This window comes from Podarcis gaigeae (genome assembly GCF_964106915.1).
Source record: "Podarcis gaigeae genome assembly, chromosome: 4".
Taxonomy (NCBI): domain Eukaryota; kingdom Metazoa; phylum Chordata; class Lepidosauria; order Squamata; family Lacertidae; genus Podarcis; species Podarcis gaigeae.
The window spans coordinates 48,037,487-48,050,825 of NC_139677.1; the positions used below are offsets into that span (position 1 = coordinate 48,037,487).

At 39.5% G+C, this 13,339-nt stretch overlaps 1 protein-coding gene across 1 annotated transcript in view; it reads right to left on the reverse strand.

Annotated features, from left to right (window-relative positions):
* Positions 1-11,092: 11,092 nt before the first annotated feature.
* TMEM47 (transmembrane protein 47) overlaps positions 11,093-13,339 on the reverse strand; it is a 28,026-nt gene continuing 25,779 nt past the window's right edge. Inside the window, exon 3 of the mRNA XM_083734630.1 lies at positions 11,093-13,152. Coding sequence (XP_083590756.1) covers positions 12,974-13,152 — 179 coding nt within the window. The 3' untranslated portion in view covers positions 11,093-12,973. The remainder of the gene's footprint in view (positions 13,153-13,339) is intronic.

Below are 13,339 nucleotides of genomic sequence, written 5' to 3' on the forward strand. Positions count from 1 at the left end.
TGTTGTGGGGGAGGAAGGGAAAGGAGAACGTTAGCCACTTTGAGACTCCTTCAGGTAGTGATAAAGCGGGATATCAAATCCAAACTCCTCCTCCTCCTCCTCTTCTTCTTCTCCATGGCATTTCCCAATATTATATGAAACATCCCTTTGACAAATAGACCTTATAACAGACCTTAAAACTGGAAGTGATAGCTGAGATTTACAAAATCAGTGAAGAGGTTAGTAGAAGATTGTGACCAATGTTTTTCATACTGAGTCATTTCATTATCTTTGAAGAATATCCTATTGTCTCATTATATTGTGCTGGTTCCAGATTTTGGGGAGTACTTGGACAAGACACTCTCAGAAAACAGAGCAGGGCAAACAGGCAGTGCCTTGTTTGACAACAGGGCTCTACTGGAGCAATGCCTCAGCAATATCATTATGCCATACTCAAGGAAATATCTGACTGGGTTCTTAATACTAATATACTGTATTGCTATATTAAATGTGTTGATCTAAGTCAAGGATTCCCAAACAGTGGTCCATAGAACTATGCATCTTTCAGGAGGTCCATGGCCTGACTGCAGAGTTGTGGTTGAAGATGGGAGAGGGCACACCCATTGCATTACATTTTCATTTTGATTTTCAATTGTATTTTTATTTCTTCTTTTACTTCTTATATTGTTTTTTTCTTGTATTGCAATTAAAAGCCATTGCACAGTGTAATGGTTGTGAGGGGTTACTTGTGCGTAACCTTACTTCAGTTCAGTTAGTTTGCTTGCCCCAACCATGCCCAGGGTCGGAGCTCGCCCTCCGTGACCTGTTAGTCACTTGCAGAATCCGAGAGTGGGCGTCTCTTGAACCTCTTCCAGCATAAAAGCTGTTTGACCCCGAGTCTCCTCCTATGTTCTCTGCGCGGAACGCGTCTGCGCAAGTAAGGGGAAGGCAGGGGCGTCCCAGCGCTCTCTCCACTAGTGTCGGGGGAAGGGTCTTGGAGCCCTGTCACCAATTCCTCCATCTCCCTCTCTTCTCTATGGGTGTTACGCTGAAATCCTTCCCCCCTGCTCGTCCCCTCTCCGGCATCGCTGGGTAGCCCTGCCTCCGTTTCTCGTTCTGATGGCAGTTCCCTGACACACAGCACATTATAATTGCTGCAACAGGCAGATAAATTGTTAAGTGGTTTTCCAAGACCCTCAGCAATTTTCAAGTAGCAGGGAGGGGGGAAAGTTTGGTAATCATTGATTTAAATCATGTTTGATTATGTGCTTATGGGGAATGAATTTATCATATTTGGATGGCATATTCCTAATAAACTTCATTAACATCTACTTAGCAACCAGCAGGGTACAGAAAAGTACTGTATTTTGCCCTATAGACAAAAATGAAATTTTATTTCATTGCCCAGGGGATAGTCTGTAGGTACATGAGACCGTCACCATGCTGAAGCAATGCAGACCTGAAGCTCAGTGCCTAGGTGGGTGAACATCTGGAAATGACATCCACATTGCTTTGGGTTTCATAACATAAGAAAGGTGGGATATAACTATGAGAAAACTACAACAACTCCTTTCATCCATGCTGCCTGCAGTCCAAGATTCGAGACCAGAATAAGCAAGAGAGTACATATCCATTCCTTTACTATTCACCTTAGATTTAATTTAATTTGATATTTTTTCATTATTTATGACCCTCAGTATATTGTTAGGGCATGCAACAATATTCTCTACCTCTTTGCAGAACCTCCCCTCCCAGCTTTAATGAGGATGGTTTCCCCCTCTGCTGTTTTGTTACAATTCACTTGCCATCTCCACATCAGGAAAGCAGTCTTGTTTTAGTGACAACTACATTCTGGAACAATCTGTGTATGTTTGGCATGTGCTAAACCGATAACTTGTCATCTTTATGGCATTTGACTTTGCACTGAAACATAGCCATGCTGAATCACTGAAGAAACAATGTTAACAAACTTGGAAGAAAAATACAATTTAAAATATTGATTTCTGAACAACAACAGTAGTTCCCAGGAAAGCAGGTGTTAAAAAGCCTGTTCCACAGAATTATAGAATCAAAGGGATGAAAATAACCTGGAGAGTATCCAGTCCAGTCTTGATAAGAATTAGTATTATAAAGTGATACCTCAGGTTACAAACGCTTCGGGTTACAAACACTTTGGTTACAAACTCCGCTAACCTGGAAGTAGTACCTCGGGTTGAGAACTTTGCCCCAGGATGAGAACAGAAATCGTGCGGTGGCGGCAGCGGGAGGCCCCATTAGCGAAAGTGCGTCTCAGGTTAAGAATGGTTTCGGGTTAAGAATGGACCTCTGGAACGAATTAAGTTCGTAACCCGAGGTACCACTGTACAGAACTTTTCAAAGGACTCAAGGCATGTCACACAACAGCTGAACAAAAATTCTTCCTCACTTCACTACCTCATTAGGTGAACATTTTTATAAAACAAAATGGGGGAGGGAGCAAATTTGTAAAGGTTTTGTAGAGGGCAAGCTTACTACTGACTGTAATGCAGCACCTGATTATTCTTTCTTTTTCTTAATCCTGAGAATGACTTCAATGAGTTTCTCTTGGTGACTTCCTGTTAAGCAGCACCAGCTGCTATTTCCACCTCCCTGAGAACAGTCTGTATCAAGCCAGTTTCGGTCTCCACCCCAGACTAGAAACCAGACTAGAATGGATTCAAATAATGAGCTTATCTACACTCATTTATGAATGATTAGGAACTGAGTGTTTATGATTTATAGGTGGTATTGTGCATATGATTTTTTGGGGGTATACTATAAAATTTTATTTTAAATGGAATCTGAGCTTGCAAATTCATAGCATAAACGTTGCCCAAACACCTATGTTTTTAGGGAGCTTGTGTTCACAATGGCTATTTTCTATCTCCACTGCTGAGAGACAGGGTGCCTTTGAATACCTGTGGCTGGGAACTGCAGGTGGGAGCAGGCTACTGTGGGCTTCCTATGGGCATCTGGTTGGCCTTTGTGAGAACAAGAAGCTGGACTAGATGGGCTCTTGACTGATCCAGCAGCTTTCTTCATATGCTTTAATGTCAAAATCAGTGGCGTATGACAGAGTATTGGTGAAAAGGTATGCAGGTATTTCACATTTTAACATTTTGTGAACTTAGTGGGATTAGATAATGTGCTAGAGTGATCGGGGGAGAGGCCTGGGAATAATCTAAAAGAGTACTTCAGCAGGCTTAAGTCTCAAGCTGCCTTGTTAATAAAAAAAAGTTCCTCAACCATGGAAAAAATTGCTGAGGCACAGCAAGGTGTATTGGAAAGTTTCTGCACTCTGCAGCTATGCAGTTATTAAAAAAGAAGTCACAGCTAGTATTGGGAAAGACTAGGTAAATGAAGGATAGTCATGGTTAATGTTACCGAAGATAAATAGCAGAGTCATATCTTCCTCCCTGCCCCCCAGGACATACATTTTTTTTTAAATGAACCCATCCAAAAAGAGATGAAGTGTGTCTAAACAAAATGGTACCACCTGTGCAATCTGTATTACCTGCAGCATTTGTAAGCCATATGCATGGTGTCTTCATACTGCCAAGTTGGACACTCTGAGAGCTTGTAACTATTCATTTTATATCTATGAAGGAAAGTGGCCTGTTGTGCCAACACTGACTCAAGTTACTGCAATATCCTACAGTCTTTTTTAACAGAATGGATTATTGTAGTTCCCCCAAGGAATATGATATCTTTATTTCCTGCTAGTAAAACCCTGCAAGACCATGGCTTTAAAAGTTTCCACTCGGACATTGTAAAGAATTCTGTTCACCCAGTGTAGTTATAGTGATACAATGGATTTGTAAAATGATTGGCACAGAACAGTGGCAGCAATAAAATATTGCATTATAATCTGCATGAGAAAATAATTGCTGTGTGCTGAAGTCTTTGAAAGAAGGACGGATGTGCTCTCAAATGATGGAATGTGGCTGCAGCTGAATTCAGAATATAGGAAAGTTTTTTACCCAGTAAGATATGATATGAGGTAGTCACTTTACCTGCTGTGGCAGAAGCAGAAGCTTATGTCATTTTGATTATTCTGAAGCTTTATCTCCCACCCTTCCAACAGGTTACTGAAGTAGGAAGGGAGGGGGCCAAACAAATCCCAAGTAGATCAGAGAAATGGAGCAATAATGCCCTTCTTGCCACTGTGATTGTTCCACCCTCCCTATGTTTCCTTCACCACTATGACTCAACAATCAGATATTGTTCCTGTGCTGGGCACAATCCAGCCCATTGTGAAGCTTTGATATGTGCCTTTATGTATAGAGTTTTGTGTAAGTCTTTTGTCTGCCTGACTGCTCTGCTTCACAGATGAAGAGTGTTCCATTTGAAATAATAATAATAATAATAATAATAATAATAATAATAATAATAACAACAACAGTGCAAAATACAAGGGCCAGAGGCCAGTGATATGGTGAGCATCTAGTCTCCCCATAGTTAATACATGCAGATCAGAGTATCACATTCCTCCTACCAGTGTGGTGTAGTGGTTAAGAGCGGTAGATTCATAATCTGGTGAACTGGGTTCGCGTCTCCGCTCCTCCACATGCAGCTGCTGGGTGACCTTGGGCCAGTCACACTTCTCTGAAGTCTCTCAGCCCCACTCCCCTCAGAGAGTGTTTGTTGTGGGGGAGGAAGAGAAAGGAGATTGTTAGCCGGTTTGAGACTCCTTAGGGTAGTGATAAAGCGGGATATCAAATCCAAACTCCCCTTGTTCTTCTTGTTCTTGTTCTTCTTCTTCTTCTTCTTCTTCCATGACCACATCTCTTTATCAGAACCCTTATCACACCTTCATTTTGGCATGTTATGGAAAAGGGGTGAAAGGATTGGCTTAGTTCCAGTCCATTATTCTTCTGACATTCCAATATTATTTGGGTTCCTCTTTGCTTAAATTCTGGTGGGGACTACAGATTTTGAATTGTCAGTAACAGACTATAGGTATGTAAGTAAGTAAGTAAGTAAGTAAGTAAGTAAGTAAGTAAATCAAATCAAATCAAATCAAATCAAATCAAATCAAATCAAATCAAATCCCAGGGAAGAAGTAGTATTGCGAGCCTTGTTTTATTTTTCTTTAGCATTCGTGGTTACCTAACCTATTATTATTTCAACAGTTCCGGCACATGCTAAAATAGTTTTTTTATTATTATTGAAGGAAAGTTCCAGCCTTAATTGGTAGAGGTACCTTTATAATATATATTTTATAAATGTGTGCTGTCTTTAACTGGCAAATAGTAGAGAGCTTATTCAGTATGTCTGCCAGAGCTAAGGTCAGCAGCACAGACAGAGTTGGACAAAGAACACCATTTTCCAGCTTTTTTGTTAATCTTGGCTTGAAAAGACCACACATTTCCTTCCCCGCTGAACAGTTTAGCCTTTGTTCGGTACAATTAATATGCTAGGCTGAGAGCAAAAAATGTGTGAACCTTAAGAACGCCGTATGATTGTCAGGTAATTAACAACTGGAGAAGCTATGCTTTAAGAACCACAGATAGGACTGGCTGTGGACACAGCTTTAGTTAATCTTAGTCCTTTGTATTTTTTCTTCATCTACCAAGTGTATTGTGGCTATGAGAAGCAACTGTGCTTTTTTCACATGTCAGCTGTCTGAATCCCAAGACATCCAGTTAGCTTAGTGCAGACCATGTTGGCTTGACTGTAGAAAAATTAATTAACTAAACTGCTTTCAGGCTTCTCAATAAGTTATGAAAACTATTTTTTATATTAAAAAAAACTTGCTCAAAAGACAATTGTAAGGCTTGTTAATTATTTCCTAGTATCTATTGTCTAAGGGGCAGGTGGCGCTGTGGGTTAAAGCCTCAGCGCCTAGGACTTGCCGATCAAAAGGTCGGCGGTTCGAATCCCTGCGGCGGGGTGCGCTCCCGCTGCTCGGTCCCAGCGCCTGCCAACCTAGCAGTTCGAAAGCACCCTTGGGTGCAAGTAGATAAATAGGGACCGCTTACCAGCGGGAAGGTAAACGGCGTTTCCATGTGCGGCTCTGGCTCGCCAGAGCAGTGATGTCACGCTGGCCACGTGACCCGGAAGTGTCTCCGGACAGCGCTGGCCCCTGGCCTCTTGAGTGAGATGGGCGCACAACCCCAGAGTCTGGCAAGACTGGCCCGTACGGGCAGGGGTACCTTTACCTTTTATCTATTGTCTTGGCACTGAAATCAAATAAAACCTGTGGATTTTTGTTTTTAATCATTGACTATATTGCCCACACTATACTTCAAACATTTAATTTAAAAGTGTGGCATCCAGCAATGTGTGATCAAACCTCACCTCCATGTTTACTTGCAATATACAGCCTCCTTTATTAAGATAACAGTTCTTAATACTCAGGCACGCTTTCAGCTATTGATCCACAACCGTCTGACTTGGAAACACTTGGAATTAAGATTTCAGCAAACTTCTGTGGTGCTCAGTTGGCTTAGATTCAAGAATGCAACATGTTAGTCCATCAGCTTGCTACCATTTCAGTGACTTGGAGAACATATATGTCACTAGAGGTTAAATTGGAAAAGTGATTGGAAAAGTCGTCATAAAGTTATAAAGGAGGCTGGGAAGACAGAATTTATTGATGCCATCATGCTGCAGATATTTATTATAATGATCATTGTTGTTACTCACTGTTGCAAAACAAATTGTATAAATTGCTCTACCTATGGAAGAACATATGTTCTGTTTTGATTGCTTATCAGCTGCTTTCACTTGGTTTTCTGGAACATTTTAACAGGCTAGCCAAAGTATATGTGTAATGGTCACAATTTAGAAAACTGTTTAACTAGCTGTGATGCTGATGCTTTTTTCTAATGGCCCAATATCTGTATTGTGCAAAACAGATATCCTGATAAGTTAAGTTTCTGTAGGAGCCCTGCAAAGCACAGTGATCAATTGGGTATACAAGGAGTGAGGTTATCTTTCAGGTATCCTGGTTCCAAGCTGTACACCTTGAACTTAGCTCGGTCGCTAATGGGCCACCAGTGCATGTTTTTTCAGCAGCTGAGTAACATGGTGGCAATACCCTGGTGGTCTTCAACTAGTGGGTCAAGTCAGGAGTGAGTACCAAGTTGCAGTCTGATCTAAGGTGGGTCATACCAGCAGGTAGACTACTAGCCTAGACCATATTGAATGGCAAAAAGACTTCTGAAATGTGAAAGCTTAAACTGCTGTTTAAGGAAATATATCCCATGGAAAACATTTGAGCACATCTAGGAGGTAAGAAAGTAGCCCATCTAGGAGAAGGAAAACTCTGATCCTAAACCTCCACTGTATTATGAGATATGTGCAGAAGAAAAGACCGAGGAGTAAACCCTACCCAAATCCAGAGTGGAGGGTCTAAGACAGTTGGATTGCGCCTTTTATGCCTCCTTCCAGCAACTCCTGCAGCCGAGCTGATGCCAAATGTATTGCTCTGCTTTCCAATGGAGCACATTAGCAAGGCCAAGAGGGGGTTCGTGTTGTCTGGGCAGCCCAGGACCTCCATACACACTGTCCAGGCTTGAACCCCAGGGTGGTCATTTTGGCATTGCTAACACAGTGGTTTGACTTCACCCCCAGAGGCACACTCCATTGTCTCTCGAAACAGACAAGATTCCAACAACATTTCCAGGCTTCTAATGTTTCATTTTAATGTAGTCTTGTGGCATAGACTGAAAGAATGGTATTGTTTTCCAGTTGTTCCCACAACAAACTACAGTAACTCAGAAAGCTTAGTATAAGAGACTGGGACTGCCATTCTCTACCACCTACCTTGGAGCAAGCCCAAGTTAATCAGATAAATAAGATGAGCGACACGGCATGCTGCACAAGAATGGAAACCAGTCAGTGCCTAGTTTCTGTTCCTTTGGCCAGGTCACCAAGCTAAGTTTAGTTCATGCATTTTTAATGTCTGAGGGCCTGGACCAGCCAGGACACTGCAGAGGAGAATTCCAACCATATGTGCTTAGCTTGATGCCATGCATTCTTCTCACACATTTCATTACTCCACAGGTGCATCTAAGGAAGCTGGTAATACTTGAAATATGTACATAAGACAAACAATGTGTTACAGTTATGTATCAGGATTTTTTTTATTTGGATTACTTTTTCAACATACAACCTAATGTTAGCTACAAAAGTTGTGAAATGGTAATACTACGAACTGAAAGGGGGTGGGGGTGGGGAAACCACCCCACTAAGTTTTGATTTCTTCTTTTTCTTTTAAAAAAGTACATTTACAGCTTTTCCTATGACTAAGATAAACCACATTGTGATGGATCGTTTAATAAAACATAGCATACATTTAGAAAAAAAATAAATTATAAAAACATTAAAGAAACTAATACCATCAACAGCATGAAGAACCCTTCATTGTTCATTGTCAAGAGACAGAAATGAAATCTCTAGGCACAGTTTTAGGCATTATAGAGGACACAGAGGCAATAGGTTAGTGTGCACTGTTCTGTACAAAAATACAGTCTGAATAAATTACATTGCTAGCCATAAGATTAAACTTCACTTTATCAGTCAGTTCATTGCATGTTTAATAATATACAGTTTACATGCTAATCCATATATATATATATCTATATATCTCTCACTTATATTTCAAACACATAGTTCTCTCTATATTTATGTCTTTAAAATTTACATGTTGAGCTTACAAAAGCTGAACGTAGTTGTGCAGGAAATCCAAGAGAGGTCCTAGATAGTTGTCAGCACCGGACAGAATACTTTAAGCTTTAAAAATACAAATATCTAGCCCTGGTTGCAGCTTTGCTATATATAGTTTTATGTGTGTGCACGCGCATCTGCAAGTTAAAACAATATATGTGTAGTGTGAGAATTCATCCTGTTAGTGACATAAAGCCAAATACAACTGAGTGCTAACAATTCAATACAATAATGATAATCATACATTTAAATGTGATCTTCTACACATACAATCAAACACTAAAGTGTCTAATCCTGTAGATAGAAAAGGGTATTTCTGATGTGCATTATAATTCAGTACAGAAATCCTATGCAAGGTAGAACTGTCAATGTTTCAAAGAAGGTGTAAATGAAGCATTAAAATCTGCACTGAGGTAACAGGGACAACAGGGTGGGGCAAGATGTAATCTTTTTCATTCCTTAATTTTTTTCCCCTGGATTTCTTATGGTAGAGACTCAAAAACATTGTACTCATGCTATAGTTAATTGTTGATTGCTATGTTACAAAAACACAGTAAAATTACCGAGCTGTATCGAGACCACCGATGGCCCTTGTGGTCTCGATGGCCCTTGTGGTCTCTTCCAACTCTATGATTCTATGATTCTATATGGTGTTTCCTGCTTGGCAGGGGGTTGGACTCGATGGCCCTTGTGGTCTCTTCCAACTCTATGATTCTATGATTCTATCCAATTAAGCCATACTCAGAGTAGACCCACAGAATTTAACACAGCTAAAATAGTTTTGTCCATTAATTTTAAGGGGTCTTCTCTAACTTTGAATGCAATGCTATAGTACTAAAAGAATACTAATAACAATCCTGGGTTCACATCTCATAGTGATTCATAAGGTTAACCAATCAACCTTGTCAGTTTGTCAGTCATTTCTATTTTCTTTCAATGGAAGCTGGAGTATCTGGTCAAGAAGACCAAACTATTTCCCCACCGATCTAAACCATAGACACAGTAACTAATCTGTATGTAAAAACAAAAAAAATTCCTTCCAGTAGCACCTTAAAGACCAACTAAGTCAGTTCTTGGTATGAGCTTTCGTGTGCATGCACACTTCTTCTATCTGAAAATTGAAAATGGTGGCCACTACTGGGCTTACCAATGCCATAAGCTCCACATTTTATATTATCGCATATATATTTACAACTCTGCAGAGCCAAACAATAGCCTAACATCCCATTCCAGAATATAATAATAATATGCCACCATACTTGCTAAACCCTATTCAAAATCCTTTGGCTTATTTAAGCTTCAGTCACCTGTGAATGTACATTCCAGTCTCAGTTGCTACAATCCCTTTATCCTTTGCTACGTGTGCTGCACATTCAGTGATTCTCCTTTTCATTCTAAACACCCTCTATCCTTCTTGGATGAATTTATAGCTACATGCAGATAATTTTTTTTTGTTTTGTCTTATTGTACTCCATCAGCTACCTACTACCATAGTTAGCATCTGTTGCGGGATGAAGGGTAAGAGGGAGCTGACCACATTAATAAGTCCGTTCTGCCAGTGTATGTGTAGTGTAGCAGGGGTGGGGAAACCTATGGCCATTCAGATGTTGCTGGACTCCCAACTCCAGCCAGCATGGTCAGTGGTCAGGAATGGGGAAAGCTGTAGTCCATCAACATCTGGAAGGCTGTGGTTTTTCCAGCCCTGAAGTACAGGATCACCACAGATGCACTCTTGCTCCTGAACGTGCAGGTTCTTACCGCTCCCTCTGCCTCATGCACAAACCTATGTTTGCACACAGATCAGAGTACAGTTTATTTTTTATAAAACAATATTGCATTTTTAATAATGGCATGGGTAAACATATTTATCATGGTTTTATGGTTTATAAAACACACCTTTAATCTCTCTCTGATTTGCTGTAATTAAAATTTTTTCTGAGGTCTTAATATTAAAGAACTATAGTTCTATAGTTTTGAGGACTGTGCTCTTAAAGAAAATCCATGCTAGGATATATCTTAATTTCCATTTAACAAAAATAATTGTTTCTAAATATGTATCTTAGAATTGTATACACTGTATAAAAATATTTTCAGAATTGAAAATACCCAATAAGCTGATTGTAAACAAAAATAAATGTTACGTTGTGTAAATCAATTTAAATTTTATACCCCAGATATTAATCTTGGGTCTTAAATACTTTATATATTTTCTGCAAAATTTAAGTAAGAAATAAACAAGCTGAGATAAATGCAAATAATTGTCAGCCAATCCATTACATTTTGAGGAGAAAATAGTGATACTGATACTATACTGTTAAATTATAATTTTCGTAACAGCTAGTCTCCTACAGAAAACATATGTTCACTGGATTACTTTTAAAAATAAAATATAAGTGAAACAGCAATTTGCCACATTAGTATATTTTTCTTCTTCAGGAACTTTTAGTTGTGTCGTAGAAAGCATTATTATTTTAATGATTTCATTTACCGATGAAACTCTGTAATAACTTCCCTCCATTGGGACCCACCTATCAGTATATGTTTTTTGAGCCAATCGCTACCATTAGGAAATTAGATATTTTTCTTCTACTCCATCTTAATATCATATTAATTTCTATAGAAGTTTTCATTTTAAAACAATATTAAAGAAGACATCATTACATTGGCCTTTTTTATATACCGTACATAACTGTATCATTACCATAGTGCCTCTGCCAAATAGACATCATGGCTGCATTGGGACATCATGATTAACCATCGTTTATCATGATGTGAAAAAGCCAAAGTGAAGCCCTCTTCTCTGGTGTAGCTGTGATATCAGATGAACTGATATTTTGATTAACTGCACTTTAGTATTATGTCTAACCTAAAATGTGGTTAATTATCACTTTGATTTACTGAAATGAACCAGCTTCATAATGCACAGTTTGCAGGTGGTTTGTTTTGAACGAAACATTATTAGGATTAACTACGCTTTGTTGGGTTTTAACAAGACAACAAACCTCAGTTAATAAAAAGCCATATCAAAAGATTTTAAACCACTTCATGTTGCTGAACCAGAAGAGGAGAGGGCATGGGGGTCCCCCACAAGTCTGAGGGTTGCCTATGCTCATTCCTGTTATAATAAACCATGGGTAGAATTCCATGTAGTGCTAAAGCCCTGTTGCATTAGCAAGAGTCCTTGCACTGGTTTCTGCTAACAGAACAGGTAGTTGAATCCAGCTTCATCATCTAAATGAAGCCAACGCCATGTTTTCTAACTTTGCAAGCACTTGGTTCACCCCATCCTAATCTGGCACATCAAGCTTTAAATCAAGCATTTTGAGAAGAAATTCATATGGGAAAGGATTCATTAAAATATTTTGAAGACTACTCAATATTCAGAAACAGTTCTTGAAAATCTAGATTCATTTCGAACCTTTACTGTTTCAGCCTGCTGTTAGGAATAGGTTGAGCTGACCTATGTTCTCTCTTGATAGTAATACCAATAAACGCCTTCTATAAAAATAGTTGTTCCTTATGGAAACCTTACTGCAGTGTTTGGAAATCAAAAGATGGTCAGGACTAGCACATCTCATGCATGTATTCTCTTCTTTTTATTCTCTCACGGGAGTCAACAGATTCAGTGTCCTTCTCTGCTTATACTTGGTTTCAGCCGAGACACAAAGTCCAACCACATAATTAGAAGAATGCGCTCCAAGTTTGACTTCCTGATATACCACAGCTGGCTGGAAAATGTGGATTGCCAAATGTACAAACTTGTGTTGTCAGGAAATAGCAGATGAATATGTACTTTCAACTATGTTCGCTTTTCTCAGCATCCAATCATTTAGAAGTTTGTTTCAGCAAAAGTCCCAATGCACCAATACAACATAGTGGTGTAACTCAGTGACCAATAGAGAATCTGAATCATGTATAATACAAAGGAGCTTCTACTTAGGCCAGCTACTCCCTTGCAGGTGACAGCAAATGCAGGTGCCATATTTTCATTCCAGCTTGTTTCTCATGACGACTGCTGCCAGCTTCGTTCTCGAGTGGTACTGATCTTTGCTTACCAAAGGTAATGTATCAGTAGCTTATAGCATTTGCCAATGTACTGACGAACAGGTGTAATTTTTGCCATTCTTTTAAAGGGGTGTTAAAAAAGTTAATTGCAAGAGTTGTAGCCCAAAGTAAAGGCTGATAACTCAACAGGGCAGACTGCTGGACAATCTACAAAAGTTCTAAAAACACAGAGTTAGAAAAAACAGGACAATCCTTGTGTTATTTCTTCTTCCGCTGCTGCTTTTTAAAGTAGCTCCCTTTAATAGTAGTCTTCATAGTTCTTAGGGTTTAGGCAATACAGTATGGCACCCCCAAATGAAAATATAGTTGCACCCCAAGCTAGTCCATAGCCCCAGTTGAACTCATGGTATATTCTCAAATTGACCGTTTCGATGAACTTGATTGGATACAGGACGAGACTGCACACCTGAAGAACCACTGGGGAAAAAAGAAAAGGGGGGGAAGGTCAAATACGAGGCTTCATCCATTTTCTTAGAATAAAGAAAATGCTAAATCACTAATACTTTGGTGGAGTTTTTGGTGTACGCTAAGAGCATACTACATACAGGCAACTCCCCACTTAACACACATTTGGCTCATGTGCAACCATGTATATCTGTGTGCC